General features: G+C 48.8%; 1 protein-coding gene across 3 annotated transcripts in view; it reads right to left on the bottom strand.

The window, feature by feature from the left end:
- ift74 (intraflagellar transport 74) overlaps nt 1–7,860 on the bottom strand; it is a 91,914-nt gene extending 84,054 nt beyond the window's left edge. The window contains exons 1-7 of one of the 3 annotated variants that reach the window (XR_010974939.1): nt 7,656–7,860; nt 6,005–6,140; nt 5,189–5,237; nt 2,274–2,372; nt 2,103–2,163; nt 1,438–1,497; nt 527–588 (exon numbers count right to left, since the gene is read on the bottom strand). Coding sequence is in view for 2 of the 3 variants with exons in the window: in XM_068030524.1 (XP_067886625.1) it covers nt 527–588; nt 1,438–1,497; nt 2,103–2,163; nt 2,274–2,372; nt 5,189–5,237; nt 6,005–6,140; nt 7,656–7,772 (584 nt within the window). In the remaining variant the exon portion in view is untranslated. The remainder of the gene's footprint in view (nt 1–526; nt 589–1,437; nt 1,498–2,102; nt 2,164–2,273; nt 2,373–5,188; nt 5,238–6,004; nt 6,141–7,655) is intronic. The other 2 variants (XM_068030524.1, XM_068030525.1) reach the window with 2 other exon arrangements.
- Between the last annotated feature and the right edge of the window lie 16,146 nt (nt 7,861–24,006).

Raw genomic sequence — 24,006 nt, forward strand, 5'->3', positions numbered from 1 at the left:
TGCCCACATACAAAACCAAGGACTCTTGTCAGCCTTTTTTATGGCCTTATCTGCTTGCACACATTAAGACCAATCAGCTACAGTATAGAGTACCGCATTCGGCTTTGGCTACTGAACCTCAGGCCTTGGAGTGGGACAAAGCACAGATTCACCAGAATGATACTGGCATTTAAATGGTTGCGTAAACATGATTTGATTTTAGATGGTTATGGAGCTATCTAAACAAAGTGTTTAAAGTGCTAAAAAAAAGATTTGAGGGTAGAGACAGAAAAATGACTTCCTCGGGTAGTGAAATCCAGAACAAACATCTTAAAATTAGAGCCAAGTCGTTTAGGAGTGAAATCAGGAAATACTTTTCACACGAGTTGTGGAAATCTGGAACTCTCCCTTCCCCAAAGTGCTGTGGATACTGATTCAACTGAAATTTTCAAGACGCACAGAAAGGCAGAACAAGTTTGAGGGGTTGAAGGCCCTACTCTGGTTCTCATTCCTGTGTACTATGAACAAAATAATAGTTACTACTTACTCTCGTCGCTCAGTAAAGATTACATCCATGCTTTGTGCTTCTCGATCATTTTGCGCCTTCAGCTAAAATACAATAAATTATACGGATTAAGAACAATGAGCTAGTCTAATATAATTTTCAGTTGTTGCAGTAGCAATTATAACGGACATGATTTTAAATGGACATTCTACACAACGCAAAGCCATAACCCTAATCATTCAGTAACAGTCTTTGCAATAATTATTCCATATCATTTGTGTGCTTGTGAAGGTTTGGCTAAAAGATGGGGTTTGAAAAGGTTTTAAAGCAGAGATAAAGATGGAACAGCAGAGAAGTTTAGGGAGGAAATTCCAGAGAGTAGCACTGAGGTGGCTGAAGGCTTGGCCACAAGATCAGGCAAAAAAAAGAGTGGGGTTGTACAAAAGGGTGTAGGGAGCTTTAGGACTGAGAAAGGTTGCAGCGATGGAGTGAGGCAAAGTCACAAATGAACTTGAAGACGAGGTGACCCACAGAGAACAGATTGCAGACCAGGTTTGGGAGAAAGCTGAGTAGCATGAAGCCCAAATTCTGGCATTGGTGGCTGGTTGCCCGAGGAGAGGTTCATCCAGGATCAGTAGATAATGGTACGGGTCAGGCAGAAAAGGAAGGTCAGCAGGCCAATGAATTAAATTCAAAGCTGAAAATTTCAGCAAAACCAGGATGCATCTTTTTAAATACAGATAGCAAAAATGCACTGAAATTGTTCTATACAACAGGAACATGAATATAAATGTTCAGTTCAAAAGGTTGGGTTTACTTTAATAACACTGTATGCAAGGTTTTATGGTGGAATAAGCAACAGGAAGACAATTGACAGGAAAAATAAATATGGAGAATTATAAATAAGCATAAAAAACATTTGATTTATTTTTGCTGGAAATTACAATACTTACCATGTTATAGTCATTCATAACGTCTTCCATATCGGTGTTGGTATTCAGCTTATCTACCAGCTAAAGACAGAGAGCATAATAAAGTCAAAAAATATTAAAGACAAAACAAACTTGTATTAAAATAGCACCTTTTGTAATCTTAGTACATCACAAGATGCTTCACAGCCAATGAAGTACTTCACAGCAATGATATTGACCCAGTCATCTGTTGTTTACTAATATTGGTTGGAGATAAATGTTGGCCAGGACACCAGCAGAATTCCCTCCTCTTCTTCAAATAGGGTCATTCCCTTCTCAGATGGATGTGAATGATCCAGACAGGACTCTCAGTTGAATGTTTCGTTTGAAAGATGGCACCTCTGACAATACAGCACTCCCTCAGTGCTGCACTGAAGAGTCAGCTGAGATTATGGGCTTAAGTCCTGCAATAGCGCTTGGCCCCAAGACCTTCTGGCTCAGAAGCGAGTGTTACCACTGAACCAAAACTGAGATTACGATACAGTGATGCAGTTACAGCTCAGGAAACATAAATCTTTGCTATTTAATGTGCTTTATTTTTGCAACACAATTAAAATGATTGCGACAGGACAGAAATAACAGACTACGCTGTTTATTTTTCAACAGTATGTAGTCACTTATGAAATCAAATAAGCAATTCCACTCACCATATTGTAGTCTGCGAGATGCCCTTGCAGATCTTTAATTTCTACTGCCAGTGCTTCAGCTCTGTTGCGAAATATGGAAGACTGTTTTAAACCAGTACCATTCAGCCGTCACAGAATGAAGTATTTAGCTTGTGTGTGGAGATTGCACATATGTAGAAATTATGTACTCACCTCTTTTCATAGGATAGATAGACAGAATTTTCTTGATTAAACATATCGATTTCCTTTTGTAGCTTGCTGACTTCAGTTGTAAGTTCATTTATTTTGGCCCTGTTCAAAAATATCACAGGCAATATTCCCACAGTAAATTCAATTAATTTTATTTCATTAGTTTGGAATTATATAAATAGAAACTCCTATTTACCTAGTTTTTAGAGTTTTTTTAATTTCTAAGCAAAACAATATCATTAGGAGAAGTGGCTCAGAGTAAGATAATATCAGACAGCATCCTTTTTTTAAAAATTCATTCATGGGATGTGGGCGTCACGGGCTATGCCAGCATTTATTGCCCATCCCTAATTGCCCTTGAGAAGGTGGTGGTGAGCTGCCTTCTTGAACCGCTGCAGTCCATGTGAGGTAGGTACACCCACAGTGCTGTTAGGAAGCGAGTTCCAGGATTTTGACCCAGCGACAGTGAAGGAACAGCGATATAGTTCCAAGTCAGGATGGTGTGTGACTTGGATGGGAACTTGTAGGTGGTGATGTTCCCATGCATCTGCTGCTCTTGTCCTTCGAGGTGGTAGAGGTTGTGGGTTTGGAAGGTGCTGTCGAAGGAGCCTTGGTGCGTTGCTGCAGTGCATCTTGTAGATGGTACACACTGCTGCCACTGTGCGTCGGTGGTGGAGGGAGTGAATGTTTGTGGATGGTGTGCCAATCAAGCGGGCTGCTTTGTTCTGGATGATGTCGAGCTACTTGACTATTGTTGGAGCTGCACCCATCCAGGCAAGTGGAGAGTATTCCATCACACTCCTGACTTGTGCCTTGTAGATGGTGGATAGGCTTTGGGGAGTCAGGAGGTGAGTTACTCACCGCAGGATTCCTCGCCTCTGACCTGCTCTTGTAGCCACGGTATTTATATGACTACTCCAGTTCAGTTTCTGGTCAATGGTAGCCCCTAGGATGTTGATAGTGGGGGATTCAGCAATGGCAATGCCATTGAATGTCAAGGGGAGATGGTTAGATTCTCTCTTGTTGGAGATGGTCATTGCCTGGCACTTGTGTGGCGCAAATGTTACTTGCTACTTATCAGCCCAAGCCTGGATATTGTCCAGGTCTTGCTGCATTTCTACACGGAGATTGCTTCAGTATTTGAGGAGTTGCGAATGGTGCGGAACATTGTGCAATCATCAGCGAACATCCCCACTTCTGACCTTATGATTGAAGGAAGGTCATTGATGAAGCAGCTGAAGATGGTTGGGCCTAGGACACTACCCTGAGGAACTCCTGCAGAGATGTCCTGGAGCTGCGATGATTGTCCTCCAACAACTACAGTCATCTTCCTTTGTGCTAGGTATGACTCCAACCAGCAGAGAGTTTTCCCCCTGATTCCTATTGACTCCAGTTTTGCTAGGGCTCCTTGATGCCATACTCGGTCAAATGCTGCCTTGATGTAAAGGGCAGTCACTCTCACCTCACCTCTTGAGTTCAGCTCTTTTGTCTATGTTTGAACCAAGGCTGTAATGAGGTCAGGGGCTGAGCGGCCCTGGCGGAACCCAAACTGAGCACTGCCCCATAACTGGAGCACAACAACTCTAAGAAACAGAATTGAAATTAAACATTTTGCAATGCAAAAAACACATCAGGCCTAAACAGCATTTTAAAAAAAACAGAATCACACAGCACAGAAGGAGTCTATTCAATCCATTACCCCTGTGCCGGCTGTTGAAAGAGCTATCCAATTAGTCCCACTCCCCTGCTCTATCCCATAGCCCTGCAATTTTTTCCTTTGAAAGTTGCTACTGAATCTGCCTCCACCACCTTTTTAGGTGGTGCATTCCACACTAAAGAATTCAAATAAGGAACATAATTTCCCAACCACAAGTGCTACACACCCTTGACAAGGCAACTCCTGCAGTCGAGGCTATCTGCCATTGCTGTGCCTGCATTATATGCGTGAGCAGCTCTATTAGGGAAAAAGTGATGAGGAAGCCACTGAATCCAAGGTGGCACAACGGATACATTTCGACGCCCGTGCTGTCACCAGAACAACCTCCAATAACCCGGCAACTTTCCTTTCTGCATGTAAAAAAATCAGGCACAATAGTCTGTACCTCTTTACATAGTAAAGCTTTGCTCTGCCAGCAGAAATCTAGTAAGTTTGGAGCTTATATCAGGGCAATTTGTCATTGATGTAACTTGTGAACAGAGCCTCCAAGGACAGAACTAGAGAAAGCAACAACAACTTGAAATTGTATAGTGCTTTTAAAGTAATCCCCCACAAGTCACTGAGAGAGTTATAAGGAAATGAATGGCAAGCCAGTGAGAGAGATTAGGAGGGGGACAGAAAGCTTGGTTGAAAATATGGGTGTGGAGAAGGATTTTAAAGGATGGAGAGGGAAATGAAAAGGTTGAGGGAGGGAACTGCAGAGAATAGATCGAAGGTGGCTGATAATCCTATCACCATTGGTTGAAGGAGGAGGGGGTGAACAGGAGTCTGAAATCAAACAAATAGAGTGTTCAAGATGGCTTGCAGGGCTGCTGGAACTCGCACAGGTAGAGGCAAGGCCTTGGAGGAACTTAAAAGACAAGGGTGAGGATTTAAGTTTAATGCACTGGAGGATAGGGAGCCAGTGAAGCTCAATAAGGATGAGGTAATAGACAAGAAGAATTGAGGGCAAGACATGACACAAGTGGCAGGGTTATGGATAAACTGGAGCTTACGGGAGAAAGATACGAGACTGGCAACAAGAGTCTGGAAGTGCAAAGACATCTACAAGAGTTTAAGCAGTAGAGCAGCTAGAGAAAGAGGTGAAAAATAAGCAGTCCCCGTGGTGAATAAAATGTGGGGTTTAAAGCTCAAAACCCAGCCACTTGTACAGAGTTAAAAATGGGATGTTTGTAATAGCCAAGAACATTTATGTACTCACCTGAGAAGTCCAAGAAAGTAGGACTTGTCCAGAATCTGACGATGCGGCCCTGTAAATTAGTTAAAAAATAGCATGCTCAGAATTATAAATTGATCATTTACTTGTCTTTGTCCTACAGCAATTAATGAAAACAAAAGTATAAGATTTTTAACTCTCTCAAATAGATATGGTAACCTAGCGGTTATGGCAGTGGTCTAGCAATCCAGAGGTAGCCAGTTAAAATCCCACCATGGCAAACGGAAAAAGAAAATTCCATAAATCTGGTCATTTGTGAGCTGGCAGCAAAAGATGGCCATGAAAGGTACCAGACTGTTGCAGAAACCCAACTGATTTACTGATATCCTTCAGAAAAAAGAATCTGCCACTCTTCCTGGCACATTACATGGTTGAATTCTTAATACCCTCAGGGTAAACTAGGCATGGATAATAAATACAACCCTGCCAACGTCACCCACGTTCCAAGAACAAACTAACAAAATATAGATAAAAACTTGGAACTCCCGAACAGCACTATGGGTGTAACTACGCCAGATGGACTGCAGCGGTTCAAGAAGGCAGATCATCACCACCTTCTCATGGGCAATTAGGGATGAACAACAAATGCTTGCCTTGCCAGCGATGTGCACATCCCATGAAAGAATAATGAAAAATCTAGCTTTACAGATAAAGACTTAAATGACTTGCATTTATACAGTGCTTTTCACGACCACCGGACATCCCAAAAGCGATTTACAGCCACAAAATATGTTTGAAGCGTAATCACTGTTATAATGTAGGAAGTTATACAAAAAGGATAGGAGACAACTTTACACATACCTTTCATTCCAGTTTTCATTCCACTTAAACCCTGCTGAGTTACAGGGCGATCTGCAACTTTAATCTGAGCAGACAGCACACCTCCAGGCATTACAGGCCCACCACGGGTTCCAGGTCTCGCTGTTCCAGGAGATATCTAGCAAGAGACAGAGCTTTACATTATCCAGTTTTGATCAGACCCAACAGTCATTCCTCTGTCACTTTCTCTCTGCTTTACATTTTCTATATTTGCAAACCATATTCTCTCTACATAGCAAAATGGTTTAGACAGCTCATACATGACTGAGTTTTTTAAAATAATAATGTTCTGGCCTCATGACTTGTACTTTCATTTAAGAAATGCCTTAGCACTAACGTAAGAAATTGGAGCTGGGTGATCTTCTGCCTCAACACCACTTTCCTGCCTGCACACCATTAACCTTGATTCCGAGAGGACATAAATCTGTCCATCTCAGTTTTGCGCATACTCAACGATGGAGCACCCCTTGGAGCAGGGAATTCCAAATATTCAGAACCCTCCGAGTGAAGAAATGTCTCCTCATCTCAGTGCTAAATGATTGACCCCTTGTCCTTATGTAATGGTTACAGTGCAGCCCCTTGTTTAGTAAAAAGGATTTTGAAAATATTTTATTTCATTTAGCAACAAAAAAATTAATTAGCGGTCCAGCAGGTGAACATTCTAAGCTTGTTGTGCGGTTGCGGGGGGAAAGGGGTGGACCGCGGGGGGGGGGGGGGGAGGAGAGGGAGAGATGTGGTCCGCAGGGGGTGGGGGGGAGGTGCAATCCGCGGGTGGGGGGCGGTCTGCTGGGGGGGGGGGGGGGGGGGGGAGTAGGGGTGGTCTGTGGGGGGGTCCATAGGGGGGGTTGGGGTGGTCCGCATTGGGGGGGGGTCCGTGGGGCGGTCCACAGTGGGAAAAGAGGGTCTGCTGGGGGTTGCAGAGGTTGATATTCGGGTGTTGGGGGGGCTGCGGGGATATTGGGAGGTTCGGGGGGCTGCGGGGATATTCGGGTGTTGAGGCGGCTGCGGGGAGGTTCGGGGGACTGCGGGGATATTTGGGTGTTTGGGGGGGGCTGCGGGGAGATTTGGGTGTTGGGGGGGCTGCGGGGATATTGGGAGGTTCGGGGGGCTGCGGGGATATTCGGGTGTTGGGGGGGGCTGCGAGGATATTGGGAGGTTCGGGGGGCTGCGGGGATATTCGGTTGTTTGTGGGGGGGGCACTGCGGGGAGATTTGGGTGTTGGGGGGGCTGCGGGGATATTCGGGTGTTGGGGGGCTGCGAGGATATTGGGAGGTTCGGGGGGCTGCGGGGATATTCGGGTGTTGGGGGGCTGCGAGGATATTGGGAGGTTCGGGGGGCTGCGGGGATATTCGGGTGTTGGGGGGGCTGCGGGGACATTCGGGTGTTGGGGGGGGGGCTGCGGGGATATTCGGGTGCTGGGGGGGGCTGCGGGGATATTCGGGTGTTGGGGGGGTGCTGCGGGGATATTCGGGTGTTGGGGGGGGCTGCGGGGATATTCGGGTGTTGGGGGGGGTGCTGCGGGGATATTCGGGTGTTGGGGGGGGGTGCTGCGGGGATATTCGGGTGTTGGGGGGGGGCTGCGGGGATATTCAGAGGTTGGGCTACAGAGGTAATGACTCAGTGACTGACGCACCCCAGTGCCGACCCGCAGCGCTGTCGGCGGAGCTCGGACCGCAGTCACAAGCGATTTCCCAGTGCCTCCTTTACTCATCGGCCGGGCCGCAGAGGGAGGCCTCGGCCCGCTCGCCATCCCAGAACCGCCTGTTAGTCCCGCAGCCTTCGTCTCTTCAACAACCGCCACCGCGCGTGCGCCCCTCCTGTCTCCCAGCAGCAGTTCCCTCGCTCCTCCCCCTCCTGTCTCCCAGCAACAGTTCCCTCGCTCCTCCCCCTCCTGTCTCCCAGCAACAGTTCCCTCGCTCCTCCCCCTCCTGTCTCCCAGCAACAGTTCCCTCGCTCCTCCCCCTCCTGTCTCCCAGCAACAGTTCCCTCGCTTCACCCCCTCCTGTCTTCCAGCAACAGTTCCCTCGCTCCGCCCCCTCCTGTCTCCCAGCAACAGTTCCCTCGCTCCGCCCCCTCCTGTCACCCAGCAACAGTTCCCTCGCTCCTCCCCCTCCTGGCTCCCAGCAACAGTTCCCTCGCTCCTCCCCCTCCTGTCACCCAGCAACAGTTCCCTCGCTCCTCCCCCTCCTGGCTCCCAGCAACAGTTCCCTCGCTCCTCCCCCTCCTGTCTCCCAGCAGCAGTTCCCTCGCTTCGCCCCCTCCTGTCTCCCAGCAGCAGTTCCCTCGCTTCGCCCCCTCCTGTCTCCCAGCAACAGTTCCCTCGCTCCTCCCCCTCCTGTCTCCCAGCAGCAGTTCCCTCGCTCCTCCCCCTCCTGTCTCCCAGCAGCAGTTCCCTCGCTTCGCCCCCTCCTGTCTCCCAGCAACAGTTCCCTCGCTCCGCCCCCTCCTGTCTCCCAGCAACAGTTCCCTCGCTCCGCCCCCTCCTGTCTCCCAGCAACAGTTCCCCCCCCCCCCCCGTCTCCCAGCAACAGCATCGCGCTTTTGGCGATTTTCCCCTCCTGCTTTCTCGTTGCTTCAGCTGAGTGTAACTGGTCTGTGAGGGAGGTACAGCCGCCCTGCCCCGCTGCCCGTTCATACCCGAACAGCAATCACATTCGGCCACATCCGCAGGGATCGATCTGTTGGAGTAAGTCAGATCAGCCCCCTGCGCCCGAAACATACCGGAGCCTCAGAGGTCAACACTGGCTGCTACAACAACAACACGAAGGACCAGTATTTGCATAGCACGTCTCACCACTTCAGGACGACCCAAAGCGGTTTACAGCCAATGAAAACAAACCCACAGCAGGTGGGAGTCAGGACAGATCAGGAGCTCTGAAAGAATGGGAGTCTGGAGAGACCAGTAGTCTGAGGAGAATGAGCATATAGAGAGGAATCCGGGAGGAGAACAGATCATGGAGAAAGCACAAGGGCGACAAAGGAAGAGCAGGCACACTGAGGAAGTACAACATAGAGAGAGCAGGATCTCAGAGTGGGAACCCAGAAGGTGCAGGAGCCCGGAGAGAACAGGAGCCTGAAGCAGCCAGGAGTCTGGAGAGAGCAGAAGCTCAGAGACTGCAGGAGCCTGGAGCGGCCCAGAGCTTGGAGAGAGCGGGTCCCCGGAGAGAGCAGGAGCCCGGAGGGAGTGGGCACCCAGTGAGAATGGGAGCTCTGAGAAAGTGGCAACCCGGGGAGCATGGAACCTGGAGCGAGCCGGAGCTAGGGGAGTGCCGGAGGCCCGAGGAGGCGGGAGCCTTGGGAGTATGGGAGCATGAAGAGAATGGAAGCCTGGAGTGAACGTCGGCCCAGATAGTGATAGCCAAATAGCTCAGGTAGAGGGGTGAGGTGGGAACCTGAGGGAGTGGGACCCTGAGGAGAATGGAAGCCTGGAGAAAGCACTTGGGGAGCAGAGGAAGAACAGAACTACTAAGGAAGCACAGCACGGAGCGAACAGTAGGGGAGCAGAGCACAGAAAGAGCTGGAGCGGGGAGAGGAGCAGGTGGGAGAATAGGATCCCAGAGAGAATCGGAGGAATGGGAGCACGGAGAGACCAGGAGCCCGAGGAGACCGAGAACCTGAGGAGAATGGGAGCCTGGAGAAAGCATTAGGGGAGTAAAGAAATAACAGGTGCACTGAGGAAGCACAATATGGAGAGAGCAGTAGGTGAGCAGAGCACAGAAAGAGCTAGAGCAGGGAGAGAACACTAGAGGAGCAACAGGGAGAGCAGGAGCCCAGAGAGAGCGGGAGCCTGAAGAGAGCAGCAGCCCAAGGAAAGCTGAGCCTAGTGGAGTGAGAACCACGAGAAGAACAGATCACGCAGTAAGTACGAGGGGAGCAAAGAAATAGGAGGTGCACTGAGGAAGCGCAGCATGGAGAAAGCAGGAGCATGGTGGGAGCAGAGCACATAAAGAGCAGAAGAAGGGAGAGAGCACTAGAGGAGCAATGGGAAAAGCGGGAGCCCAGAGAGAGCGGGAGCTCTGTGAGAACAGAAGCCAAAGAGAGCCCAGGAGCCCATAGAGAGCAGAACTTGGAGTGAGCAGGAGCCAGGAGAAAGCTGGAGAGTGGGAGCAAACAGAGTGTCTGGCGGATAGCACGGGAGCTTGGAGAAAACGGGAGCCCAGAGATAACAGATACTCGGAAGGAACAGGGGCCCGGAGAGAAAGGATCCCAGAGCAAGCCGAAGCCAGGAGAGTGAAGGAGACTGGGGAGAAGAGGAGCCCGGAGGGAGCAGGCGCCAAGAGAGCACGGGAGCCTAGAGAGTGGCAACTCAGAGAGTGCGGGTGCCCAGAAGGAGTGAGAACCTAGAGAGAGCGGGTGCCCAGAGAGAGAGCAGGACCCAAGACGTACCAGGAACCGGGAAACAGCAGGAGCCTGCAGGGAGTGGGACATGGGAGCAGGAGCCTGGAAACAACAGGAGCCTGAAGAGAGTGGGAGAATGCTGACAGTTACCCCCTTTCCCTAAAACGATACACAATTGCAGAGTTCCCCCTCCTCCCCAACGATACACAATTGCAGAGTTCCCCCTCCTCCCCAACGATACACAATTGCAGAGTTCCCCCTCCCCCCCCACAACGATACACAATTGCAGAGTTCCCCCTCCTCCCCAACGATGCACAATTGCAGAGTTCCCCCTCCTCCCCAACGATACACAATTGCAGAGTTCCCCCTCCCCCCCCACAACGATACACAATTGCAGAGATCCCCCTCCTCCCCAACGATACACAATTGCAGAGTTCCCCCTCCTCCCCAACGATACACAATTGCAGAGTTCCCCCTCCTCCCCAACGATACACAATTGCAGAGTTCCCCCTCCTCCCCAACGATACACAATTGCAGAGTTCCCCCTCGCCCCCCCCCAAAAGATACACAATTGCAGTGTTCCCCCCATCCCCCCACCCAACGATACACAATTGCAGAGTTTCAACCTCCCCTCACTTCTGAGAATTAAACTTATTGGCAGTGTCTGATGTTGCAACAAATCTGAAGGATAGCAAGGCAAAACTTACCTAACCTTTGCAGGCACCAAGGACTTTTGCCTCGGTGGTGCCAACTTTTCAAGGATGGGAGAGTGAAGGCACGTGTGCATCGCACGTCAAGCTGAAGATTGCGAACGGCTTGTAGGGTTGCGGCGAAGTGCATTCTAATCAATGCAAAAAGGTCTTTAACATATTTAAACTATGGTCCTATCGCAGAGAGGCACAGGTGCTGCCATAGAACTTCACCGCCTCTGGAAAAATCAGAACCCGGCATTACCGCTTTGTCCTATGGCAGGCAATTCTGCTCTGATTCTCCAGCCATGAAATGTGCTTTCCGGCTGAGCACAAGATCGAGCCCGGTGTGTGCTGGGAGAGACCAGGTGCCGCAGAGAACAGAGCTCGGAGACAGCAGGAGCCCGGAGAGTAGAGCATGGCTACCCGACTCGAACCCGACAGGACCCGACGATTTGTGTTGGGTTCAGGTCGGGTCGCTCTTCCGGGTCCGGCATTCGGGCTCGGGTCGGGCCGGGTCAGACACACTCTATCACCACCTCCAGTACATGGCTCCAATGTTGATGTACTTTTTGGACTTGAAAGGTTGTTTAGTTACAGTTTTTTTAAGCTTGTGCAGATAAGCAACAAAGTGAAAAATGGTCGGGTTGGGCGCGGGAAAAAAATAAAAGGACTCGGGCCGGGTTGGGCTTGGGTCGGATGTGGTTCTGTCATGCTCGGGTCGGGTTCATTTGCAGACCTGAGTGGGCCTTTACTGGAGACAACGGGAGACTGGTAAGCATGGGAGCCCAGAGAGAGCGGAAGCCTGGAGAAGAAAAGATCATGGAGAAAGCACTAGAAGAGCTGAAGCACGGACCATGCAGGGGCCCAGTGAGAGCAGCAGCTGGGAACAATCGGAAGCCAGGACTGAGTGGGAGCTCAGAGCGATCTGCAGCCTGGAGAGAACCAGAGCCAAGAAAGTGCAGGAGGATGGAGAGAACAAGGGTCACGGGAGATCGGATGCCTGGAGAGAGCAGAAGCCCAGAGGAAGCAGGAGCCCAGAGCATGCAAATGCCTGGAGATAGTGGGAGCCCAGAGAGAGTGGGAGCATGGAGGGAGTGGAAGCCAGGAGAGAGCAGGAGCCAGGAGAGAGCAGGCACTCAGAGAGAGCAGGTGCCTGGAGGGAGTGGGAGCCTGGGCAGCTCAGGAGCCCAGAAAGAGCAGGAGGCTGGAGAAAACGGGAGCTGGGAGTGAACAGCAGCCAGAAGAGTGGGGAGGCTGGTGGGAATGGCAGCCTGGGGAACCTGAGAGCCTGGAGAGAACAGGAACCCAGAGAGTGGTAGGCTGGAGGGAATGCGTGCCTGGAGGGGGCTGATCCTGAGTACCAGGTGGGTGCAAAAGGCTGGAATGAGCGGGAGCCCGGAGAGAATAGGTCCAGAGAGAGCCAGAGACCAGAGCAAATGGGAGCCAGGATAGAGTGGGAACTGGGAGTGAGAGGCAACCAGGAGCGAGCGGGAGCCAGGAGAGAACGGGAGCTCAGAGAGAGCAGGTGCCTGGAGGGAGCAGGGGTCCAGAGAGCTCAGGAGTCCAGAAAGACCTGGAGACCGGAGAGAATGAGAGACGGGAGTGACTCGGAGTTTAGGAGCTGGAGAGAGCAGCAGCCTGAGGAAACAGGAACCTGGTGGGAGCGGGGGCCCTGACAGCACAGTAGCCCAGAGTGAGAGAGAGCCTGGAGAGAGCGGAGCCCGAAGGGAAGGGTGCTCGGAGGGAATGGGTGCCTGAAGAGAGCAGATCCTGAAGTGAGCCGGAGCCTGGTGAGTACAGGAGATCGAAGAACATGGGGGTTTGGGGAGAACAGAAGCTCAGAGGGAACAGGTGCCTGGAGAGAGCAGGAGCCCTGAGAGCACAGTGGCCAAGTGTGATCAAGAGCCTAGAAAGAGCATCAGCTCAGAGAGAGCCGGGCCCTGACAGAACGGTCCCTGGAGACAATGGTTGTCCAGAGAGAGTGGAAGCCAGAGGGAGATGGAGCTCAGAGAGATCAGGCCAAAGAGCATAGGACGTTGGAGAATGCAGGAACCCGGGGAGAACACGAGCCCAGTGGGAGTTAGAACCTGGAGAGCAGGGGAGCCTATTGAGAGTGAGTCCAGAGAGAGCGGGAGCCAGGATAGAGTTGGAGCTTAGAGAGAGCAGGAGCCTAGAGATAGCAGGAGGACGGCATGTGCGGGTGCCCAGAGAGACCAGGTGTCGAGGAGAACAGAACTTGGAGACTGCAGGAGCTTGAGGATGATGGGAGCCCGGGGAGTGTGGTAATGCGGGGTGTACAGGACGCCGGATAGAGTGGGAGCCTGAGGAGCATGGGACCCCAAGAAAAGCTGATCACGGAGAAAACACTAAGGGAGTAAGTTTGCGGACGACACAAAGGTTGGTGGAGTTGTGGACAGTGATGAGGATTGTCAGAGGATACAGCAGGATATAGATCGGTTGGAGACTTGGGTGGAGAAATGGCAGATGGAGTTTAATTCGGACAAATGTGAGGTAATGCATTTTGGAAGGTCTAATACAGGTGGGAAGTATACAGTAAATGGCAGAATCCTTAGGAGTATTGACAGGCGGAGAGATCTGGGCGTACAGGTCCACAGGTCACTCAAAGTGGCAACGCAGGTGGATAAGGTAGTCAAGAAGGCATACGGCATGCTTGCCTTCATTGGTCGGGGCATAGAGTATAAAAATAGGCAAGTCATGCTGCAGCTGAACAGAACTTTAGTTAGGCCACACTTAGAATACTGCGTGCAATTCTGGTCGCCACACTACCAGAAGGACGTGGAGTCTTTGGAGAGGGTGCAGAAGAGGTTTACCAGGATGTTGCCTGGTCTGGAGGGCATTAGCTATGGGGAGAGGTTGGATAAACTCGGATTGTTTTCACTGGAACGACGGAGGTGGAGGGGCGACATGATAGAGGTTTACAAAGTTATAAGCGGCATGGACAGAGTGGATAGTCAGAAGCTTTTTCCCAGGGTGGAAGAGTCAGTTACTAGGGGACATAGGTTTAAGGTGAGAGGGGCAAAGTTTAGAGGGGATGTGCGAGGCAAGTTCTTTACACAGAGGGTGGTGAGTGCCTGGAACTTGTTGCCGGGGGAGGTGGTCGAAGCAGGTACCATAGAGACGTTTAAGAGGCATCTTGACAAATACATGAAGAGGATGGGAATAGAGGGATGCGGACCCCGGAAGTGCAGAAGGTTTTAGTTTAGGCAGGCATCAAGATCGGCGCAGCCTTGGAGGGCCGAATGGCCTGTTCCTGTGTGGTACTGTTCTTTGTTCTTTGTTTTGTTTGTTTGAGTAAATGAAGAGTAAGCACAGTGATGAAGCACAGCACGGAGAGAACAGGAGCATGATGGCAACAAAGCATAGAAAGAGCTGGAGCATGGAGAAAACCAAGAAGGAGCAGTGGGAAGAGCTAGAGCTCGGAGAGAGTTAGAGCCTGAAAAGAGAGGCAGCCTGGAGGGAGCCTGGGGAGAATGGGAGCCAGGAGAGAGCATGAGCCCAGAGAGTGTAGGAGCCAGGAGACAATAGGAGCCCAGAGTGTACTGGAGCCCAGAGAGAGTCAGAACCAGGAGAGTGCAGGAAGACGGAAAGAGCAGGAGTCTGGGGAGAGTGGGCACGTGGAGAGCAGGAGCCCAGAGAAAGCAGGAGCCCGGACAGTGCGGGAGTCCAGAGAGAGTCGGAGCCCAGAGGGTGCAGGTGGCCGGAGGGACTGGAGCTTGACGAGATTGGGAAAGCAGGGAGAGCAGGAGCCAGGAGAGAGTGGGAGCTAGGAGTGAGAGGGAGCCAGGAGAGAATGGAAGCTCAGAGAGAACAAGTCCCTGTAGGGAGCAGGAGACGAGAGCTCAGGAGTCCAGAAAGCCCAGGAGACTAGAGAAAATGGGATTTTTGGAGCCTGGAGAGAGCTGCCTGAGGAAAATGAGCCTGATGGGAGCAGGAGCCCTGAGATCATAGTAGCCGAGAGTGAGAGAGAGCCTGGAAAGAGCAGATGCCTGAAGGGAACTGGTGCTCGGAGGGAATGGGTGCCTGAAGAGAGCAGATCCCAAAGTGAGCCGGAGCCTGGTGAGTGCAGGAAATTGGAGAGAGCGGGAGTCTGGAAATAGTGGGAGCATGGATACAATGTGGGCCCAGAGAGTCCAGGTGGCACAAAGAACAGAGTTCAGTGACTGCGGGAGCCCAGAAGAGAACCGGAGACTGGCGAGCATGGGGGGCTGGAGAGAGCGGAAGCCTGGAGAATAAAAGCTCATGGAGAAAGCACTAGAAAAGCAAAGGAAGAGCAGGTGCACTAAGAAAGCACAGCATGGAGAAAGCAGGAACATGGGGGGAGCAAAGCACAGAGAGAGCAGGAATAGGGAGAGAGCACTGGAAGTCAGAGAACACTGTGCCTGCAAAGAGAGGAAGCCTGGACAGAGATAGAACCTGGGGGGAATTAGCGTCCAGAGAAAATGGGAGCCAGTAGACAGTGGATGCCCACGGATAGTGAGAGCTAGGGAGAACGGGAGTTCGGAGTGGGTGGGAACCCTGAAAGGCCCAGGAGCCCCAAGAAAGTGGGAGACCTGTGAGAGAGGGAGATTGGTCAGAGTGGAAGTCTGAAGAGAGCGGAAAATTGAACAGAGCTGGAGCCCAGAACAAGCAAGAGTCCAGAGACCGTGGGAGATCGGACAGAGTGGGAGCCCAGGACCAGGGGGAGCCCAGAAAGAACTGGAGATCGTCGAGAGTGGGAACTTAGAACAAGCAGGAGCCAGGAGCTGAGTAGAGCCCAGATCAAGCAGGAGCCTGGAGAGAGTGGAAGCCCAGAGAGCACAGGAGCACGTAGAGCAGGAGCACGCTAAAACAGGAGCCTAGAGAGAGCGAGAACCTGGAGAGAGTGGGAGCATGAGACAATGGGAGTGCACAGAGACCTGGAACTGGAGGGGAACAGAGCTCAGAGACAGGAGCTTGAGGAGAACGGGAACTCGGACAGTGCGGGAGCTCAGAGAATGCAGGAGCTTGGAGAGTGCGCAAGCAGGAAAAGAGCAGAAGTGTTCCCAGAATAAAACACTGCAAATGCCCTGTTGGATAGCTTTATATGGGAGGTAAAGATCTGCAAAGGAAGCTGACCGAGCCTGAATGCTGGACGCGGAAGTGCGACCCGACCCGACCCGAACCCAACACATGTCGTCGGGTCCCGTCGGGGTCGGGTCGGGTAGTAGGCCTGTACCCATGTACTGATGTACAGGCCTGCTTCCCGACCCGACTCCGACGGGACCCGACGATGTGTTTGGGTCGGGTCGAACTTCCGGGTCCGGCATTTGGGCTCAGTCGGGTTTCCTTTGCAGCCTTTTAGCCCAGAGTGTGCAAATGTGTGGTGAGAGCTGGAGCCCAGAGAGAATGGGAGCCAGGAGAGTGCAGGAGCTTGGAGAGAGCAGGAGCTCAGACGGAGCGGGAGCTTGGACGGAGCGGGAGCCCGGACGGAGTGGGTGGCCGGAGACAGCTGGAGCTTGGAAAGAGTGCGAACCCTGGGAGAGTGGGAGACAGGAGTGAGCAGAAGCCTGGACAAAGCGGGAACCCAGACAGAGCGGAAGCCTGGTGAGAGCGGGAGCCTGGAGAGAGCTGAACCTGGAGAGAGTGGGAGTTCAGAAAGAGCAGGTGCTCGGAGACAGCGGGAGCCCATAGAGAGCAATAGCCTATAGAGACTAGTAGCCTGAGGAGAACAGAGCTCGGAAACTGTCGGGACCTGGGGAAAATGGGAGTCCAGAATGTGGAGGAGTTTGGAGAGCAGGAGCATGTGGACAACGAGAGCATGGACACAATGGACTCCCGGAGAGAGCGGGGGCCCGGAGAGAGAGGGGGCCCTGTGGAAACTGGCAACAGAAGAGAGCGGAGCCCTAAGACGACAAGACTGAAAGTGTAGAATATGGGCAGCCAGCCAGGACTGCATTGGAATAGTCAAGCCTACAGGTAACAGAGGCTTGGATGATGGTTTCAGCAGCAAATGAGTTGAGGCAGGGCCGGAGTTGGGTGATGGTACGCAGGTGGAAATAGGCGGTCTTAGATATGGTGCAGGTATTTGGCCAGAAGCTGATCCCTGTGTCAATTATGATACCAAGGTTGTGAGCAGTCTGGTTTAGTCTCAGACAGTTGCCAAGGAACGAGGTGACGAGGGACCGGAGTTTGAGTGGAGACTGAGGATATTTGCTCAGACTTCTCAAAGTTAGTTGGAGGAAATTTATGCTCATCGATTGCTGCATATTGACCAAGAAGTCTAACAATTTGGACAATTGAATTCAAATTTCTTTGCTTGATAATGCTAAGCAACATGGAGATTAGGAATAACAAAGGTCAGAAAACGCTGGTCGGAGTCCTTCATAGATCCCCTAACAATAGTTATACCATTGGATAAAGCACTAAGCAAGAAATAATTGGAGTTGATAAAAAAAGGCAATGTAATAATCATGGGGGATTTTAATTTTCATAAAGACTGGACAAATCAAATGGGCAAAGGTAGTCTAGAAGATGAGTTTGTAGAATGCTTTTGTGACAGCATCCTAGAACAATAAATTATGAAACCAAACAGGGACAAAGCTATTTTAGATCTAATATTGTGTAATGAGACATTGTTAATTTGTAATCTCATAGTGAAAAATCCTCTGGGAAAACAAGGTATTGTTATAATTGAATTCCATAATAAAGTTTGAGAGCGACATACTTAAGTTTAAAACAAGAATCTTCAATTTAAACAAAGCAAATTGCGTAAGTATGCAGGGAGAGCTGGCTAAGGTTGATTTGGTAAATAAACTAAAAGGTATGGTGGTAAATGAACGGTGGGAGACATTTAAAGAAATTCAAAATGTTCAACTAAAATACGTTACAATAAAAAAACAAAAACTCAGCAAGAAAGATCCATCCGTGGCTTGCTCTGGAAGTTAAGAATAATATTTGATTAAAAGAGACTTTAATGTTGCGAAGAATAGTAGTAAGCCTGAGGATTGGGAAAATTTTGAAACCAGCAAAGGGTGACCAAAAGTTTATAAAAAGGGAAAAAAATAGAATGAGAGTAAACTAGCCAGGAATATAAAAACAGATTGTAATTATATTAAAAGGAGGAAAGTAGCTAAAGTAAACATTGGTTTCTTAGAGGCAGAGACAGGAAAAATTATCATGGGGAATGAGGAAATGGCAGAGACATTGAACAAATATTTTGTATCTGCCTTCACAGTAAAAGACACAAATTACATACCAGAAATAGAAGGTAGCCAAGGGGCTACTTAAAATAATTAATATCAGCAGAAAGTCTTCGAGAACCTTAAGGAACTAAAAGCCTACAAATCCCTAGTACCCGATGGCCTATATCCTAGGGTTCTAAAAGAGGTAATTGCAAAGATAGTGGATGTACTGGTTATGTTTTTCCAAAATTCCTGAGATTCTAGACTGGTCCCAGCAGATTGGAAGTTAGCAAATGTAACATTGCAATCAAGAAAAGAGGAAGAGAGAAAACAGGAAACTACAGGTCAGTTAGTCTGACATCAGTCACCGATAATCTATTATTAAGGAAGTCTCAACAATGCACTTAGAAAAGCATCGTATGATCAGACAACGTCAACATGCTTTTACAAAAGGGAAATCATGTTTGACATTTATTGGAGTTTTTTGAGTAGAGTAGATAAAGGGGAGCCTGTAGATGTAGTATGCTTGGGTTTCCAAAAGGCCTTCGATAAGGTGCCACACAAAAGGTTAATATGCAAGATAAGGGCTCACGGAGTTGGGGGTAATATATCAGCGTGGATGGAGGATAGGTTAACAAGACAGGAAGCAGAGAGTAGGGATAAACAGGGTATTTTCAAGTTGGCAGGCTGTAACTAGTGGAGTACTGCAAGGATCAATACTGGGGCCTGAAGTATTTGCAATCTATATTCATGATTTGGACGAGTGTATGTTTGCAAAGAATACAAAGCTAGGTGGGAATATAAGCCCTGAAGTGGTCGCAAAGAGGCTGCAAAGAGATATAGACAGGTTAAGTGAGTGAGCAACAAGATGGCAGATGGAGTATAATGTGGGGAAGTGTGAAGTTATTCACTTTGGTCGTAAGAATAGAAAAGCAAAATATTTTTAAAAGGTGTGAAACTTGTAAGTGTTGCTGTTCAAGAGTTGAGTGTGCACGTACAAGGATCGCAAAAATTTAGCATGCAGGTACTGCAAGAAATTAGGAAGTCAAATGGTGTGTTGGCCTTTATTGCAAGGGGATTTGAGTACAGGAATAAAGAAGTCTTGCTACAATTGTACAGGGCTTTGGTGAGACCACAATTGAAATACTGTGTGCAGTTTTGGTCTCCAGATTTAAGACAGGATATACTTGCATTGGAGGCCGTACAGCGAAGGTTCACTAAATTTATCCCTGGGATGAGGGGTTGCCCAGTGATGAAAGGCTGAGTAAATTGGGCCTATATTGTCTGGAGTTTAGAAGAATGAAAAGCGATCCCATTGGAACATACAAGATTTTGAAGGGGCTAGCTAAGGTAGATGCTGAATGATTGTTTCTGCTGGTCGGGGAATCTAAAACATGGGGGCACGGTCTCAGGATAAGGAGCCGATCGTTTAGGACTGAGATGAGAAGAAACTACTTCACTCAAAGGGTTGTGAGTCTTTGGAATTCCCTACCCCAGAAGGTTGTAGATGCTCCATTGTTGAATACATTAAGGCTGGGATAGACAGATTTTTGGTCTCTCAGGAAATCAAGGCATATAGCTTGCAGGCAGGAAAGTGGAGTTAAAGCCTAAGATGAAAGTGGAGTTGAAGCCTAAGATCAGCCATGATCGTATTGAATGGTGGAACCATTCTCGACAGGCCATATGGTCTACTCCTGCTCCTATTTCTTGTGTTCTCGTATTAGTTCCTAGGATGAGAGGCTGAGTAAATTGGGCCTATACTCTCTGGAGTTTGGAAGAATGCAAGATCTCATTGAAATTTACAAGATTCTGAAGGGACTTGACAGGGTAGACACTGAGAGGTTTCCTCTTGCTGGGGAATCTGGAACATGGGGGCACAGCCGCAGCATAAGGTTCGATCATTTAGGATTGAGATAAGAGGAAAATTCTTGACTCAGAGGGTTGTGAATCTTTTGAATTCTCTACCTCAGAGGGTTGTGAATGCTCCATCATTGAATATATTCAAGGCTGGGTTAGATGGAATTTTGATCTTTCAGGGAATCAAGGGATATGGGGAGCAGTGGCAAAGTGGAGTTGAGGCAGGAGATCAGCCATAATTGCATTGAATGGCAGTGTAGGCTCGAGGGGCCATATGGTCTATTCCTGTTCCTATTTCTTATGTTCTTTTGATAAGCCCTCAGTTTGAGATGTTAAATTTTGCGAAATGCAATATTTCCATGCAGACCTGAGGATCTTCCATGTGAGATTATCCTTGCATTGTCACTTCTCAATTATATTTTCAACTCCAGCTTTGCTTCTATTAAAATGGGTACTTGGGACAATAGTCTTAGGCTGCAAATCCAATCATTACTTTTGGAATAAATATCAGTCACCTTTTTGGCTTTTCTGTTTTTAGTTAGGAAGATTGCCTACATTCTTCATTCTTTGAATTGTGGCAATCTGTCATACTTCATCTTTTGAAAAGAGGCACCTCAAACTGGTTGATCACAATTCTGAAAGCCTACTTCACATAATGCTTCAAATGTGCAGTGAATAATATTGGTGCCACTTGGGGTCAGTGTTGGTGTATGTAACAGAAATAATGACTGAACAGATGTAATTTAGAGACTTTCAAGACAGGCAGTTGAATTTTTGTTCCTACCTTCATCTCCCGAGTAGAGAACAAAACTTAATGATTGTTGACTGCCCCCACCACACTTAAATGACAGTGGAGGAGGAGGCTCAAGAAATCGCCTGATTTCCCTACCTCTTGCTTACATACAGCTGATAACAGCTAAAGCCACAAGTGTAATGATACATGCTGGGCCATAATGGGAAACCTACTGATGGACCTGATTGAGGGAAAGGGCCTGGTGCTGTCCAGCTGTCTTTCCCTTCTGACATAACTGGAACAAAGGTGCTCACAACTCATCCAGAGCCATTATAAAAAAAAATAAAAACTTGCTTGACTTCTGCCCCCTTTATTGCCACTTCCTCATTCTGGCATTGCAACGAGTTTCCCAATGTAGCACAACTGCACTTTTCTTTATGTCACAGGTGACTTTCCTCTATGTGATGGAGAACCTGGCAGGAGTCTGTCTTTGCATCATTAGTTAGGCTGAACCCAGGAAAATGGGAGCAAAACCACTGCAGTGGGAAATCCAGGCAACGTATCAATTTCAGAACTACATCCACTGTTAACTTTTATCTGCCAACATGACTGAATTGAACTCAAGAGGTGAGGTGAGAGTGATTGCCCTTGACATCAAGGCAGCATTTGACCGGAGAATGGCATCAAGGAGCCCAAGCAAAACTGGAGTCAATGGGAATCAGGGGGAAAACCCTCTGCTGGTTGGAGTCATACCTAGCGCAAAGGAAGATGGCTATGGTTGTTGGAGGTCAATCATCTGAGCTCCAGGACATCACTGCAGGAGTTCCTCAGGGTAGTGTTCTAGGCCCAACCATCTTCAGCTACTTCATCAATGACCTTCCTTTAATCATAAGGTCAGAAGTGGGGATATTCGCTGATGATTGCACAATATTTAGCACCATTCGCAACTCCTCAAATACTGAAGCAGTCCGTGTAGAAATGCAGCAAGACCTGGACAATATCCAGACGTGGGATGATAAGTGGCAAGTAACATTTGTGCCACACAAGTGCCAGGCAATGACCATCTTCAACAAGAGAGAATCTAACCATCTCCCCTCGACATTCAATGGCATGACCATCACTGAATCCCCCACTATCAACATCTTAGGGGCTACCATTGACCAGAAACTGAACTGGAGTAGTCATATAAATACCATGGCTACAAGAACAGGTCAGAGGCTAGGAATCCTGTGGCGAGTAACTCACCTCCTGACTCCCCAAAGCCTGTCCACCATCTACAAGGCACAAGTCAGGAGTGTGATGGAATACTCTCCACTTGCCTGGATGGGTGCAGCACCAACAACACTCAAGAAGCTCGACACCATCCAGGACAAAGCAGCCCGCTTGATTGGCACCCCATCCACAAACATTCACTCCCTCCACCACCGACGCACGGTGGCAAAAGTGTGTACCATCTACAAGATGCACTGCAGCAATGCACCAAGGCTCCTTAGACAGCACCTACCAAACCCACGACCTCTACCAGCTCGAAGGACAAGAGGAGGAGATGCATGGGAAGATCTCCAGCTGCAAGTTTCGGTCCCAGTCACACACCATCCTATCTTGGAACTATATCGCTGTTCCTTCACTGTCGCTGGGTCAAAATCCTGGAACTCCATTCCTAACAGCACTGTGGGTGTACCTACCTCACATGGACTGCAGCGGTTCAAGAATGCAGCTCACCACCACCTTCTCAAGGGCAATTAGGGATGGGCAATAAATGCTGGCATAGCCAGTGACATCCACATCCCATGAATGAATTTTTTTTTAAAAATTGCCTTGGAACATTTTCTACTTTAGAGGTGGTATGTAAGTACAATTTGTTATAATATTGGCAACAAAGAAAACATAAAGCTAAAACATTTGGAAAACATTATTGAGGCCAACAGAGGAGCGTGTAGCAGGAATGATACCAAATTGCTTTGTTAGATTGGAGAAAAACAAAGTGATGGTGTCTGGATGGAACACTGTTATAAAGTGTCTTGACGTTACAGCATTTTAAAAGGCTTCATCCTTTTGCTATTTTTTGTCTGTCTAAAACAGTGCCAAAATCAAATGTGCCTTAAAGGATGCTGTGAACGGCGTCACCTGATGCAGGAACAGGTGCTGGCGTCATCTTTAAAAGGCTGCCAACCCTGCAAACAGTGTATACAAATGCAGAGTTGCCCCCTTCATCCCCTTATCCACAAAACAATGCAGAGTTGACCCCATCCCCCATTTATCCATAAAAAATGCAGAGTTGACCCCTTCCTCCCTTATCCATAAAATAAAGCAGAGTTGCCCCCTCCCCCACAACTTATCCATATACATAATGCAGAGTTGACCCCTTCCCTGCCTCGGTGGCGCCCGCTTCTCATGGACGGGAAAGTAAAGGCACGTGAGTGCCGCATGTTGAGCTCAAGATTGAAAACTGCTGGTAGGATTGTGGCGAATTACATTCAAACAGAAACAAACAGTTAGTTACCATATTTAAAGTAGGGTCCCATCGCAGAGCGCCGAAGGTGCTGTCGTGGAGCTTCGCCACCTCCGGGAGGACTGGAACTGGCAATCTCGGCATTGGGATCCGTGGCGGCTGCTGCTGCTTCGATTCTCCGCCCACCCTCCCCGCCACAAAACCTACTGTCGGGAGGAGAACAAGATCCAGCCCTAGGACTCAGAAGCCTGAAATAATAGAGGTTCTATTTCCTAGCAGTAACATCCTATTATTCGATGAACATAAAAATCTAAAAATAAATCAGATTTATTGTTGTGAGGTTAATTTGTTAGGACAAAGATCCTGCTCTGTATTCTATTTAAAATTGATATTCAGAACTTAATCAATGTTTATTGTCATAGTTACAATCTAAGTTTTCAAAATCTATTAACATGAATATTTTATGTTCTTTTGTCAGTAGGAGACATAAAATGCTGCTTTGGAGTTTACATTTTTATTTCACAATCTTCCTTTCCCTCTCCTATACCTGTGATCCTTGATACCAAAAAGGTATTTCCTCTATAGTGGATCCTCTAAATCAGTGTTAGTTTTGCGTATGGTTTATATTTCAACATTTTCACATCAGGATACAAATAATTGGGCCACTCCCAGGCCTCTGGCAATTCTGCTGCTGCTGCTTTGGTTGCTAAGAGGAGTGTCAGGGCATGCCAGTTTTCATTCCTTCCCTGCAA

The sequence above is a fragment of the Heterodontus francisci genome, chromosome 4, assembly GCF_036365525.1.
Source record: "Heterodontus francisci isolate sHetFra1 chromosome 4, sHetFra1.hap1, whole genome shotgun sequence".
Lineage (NCBI taxonomy): Eukaryota > Metazoa > Chordata > Chondrichthyes > Heterodontiformes > Heterodontidae > Heterodontus > Heterodontus francisci.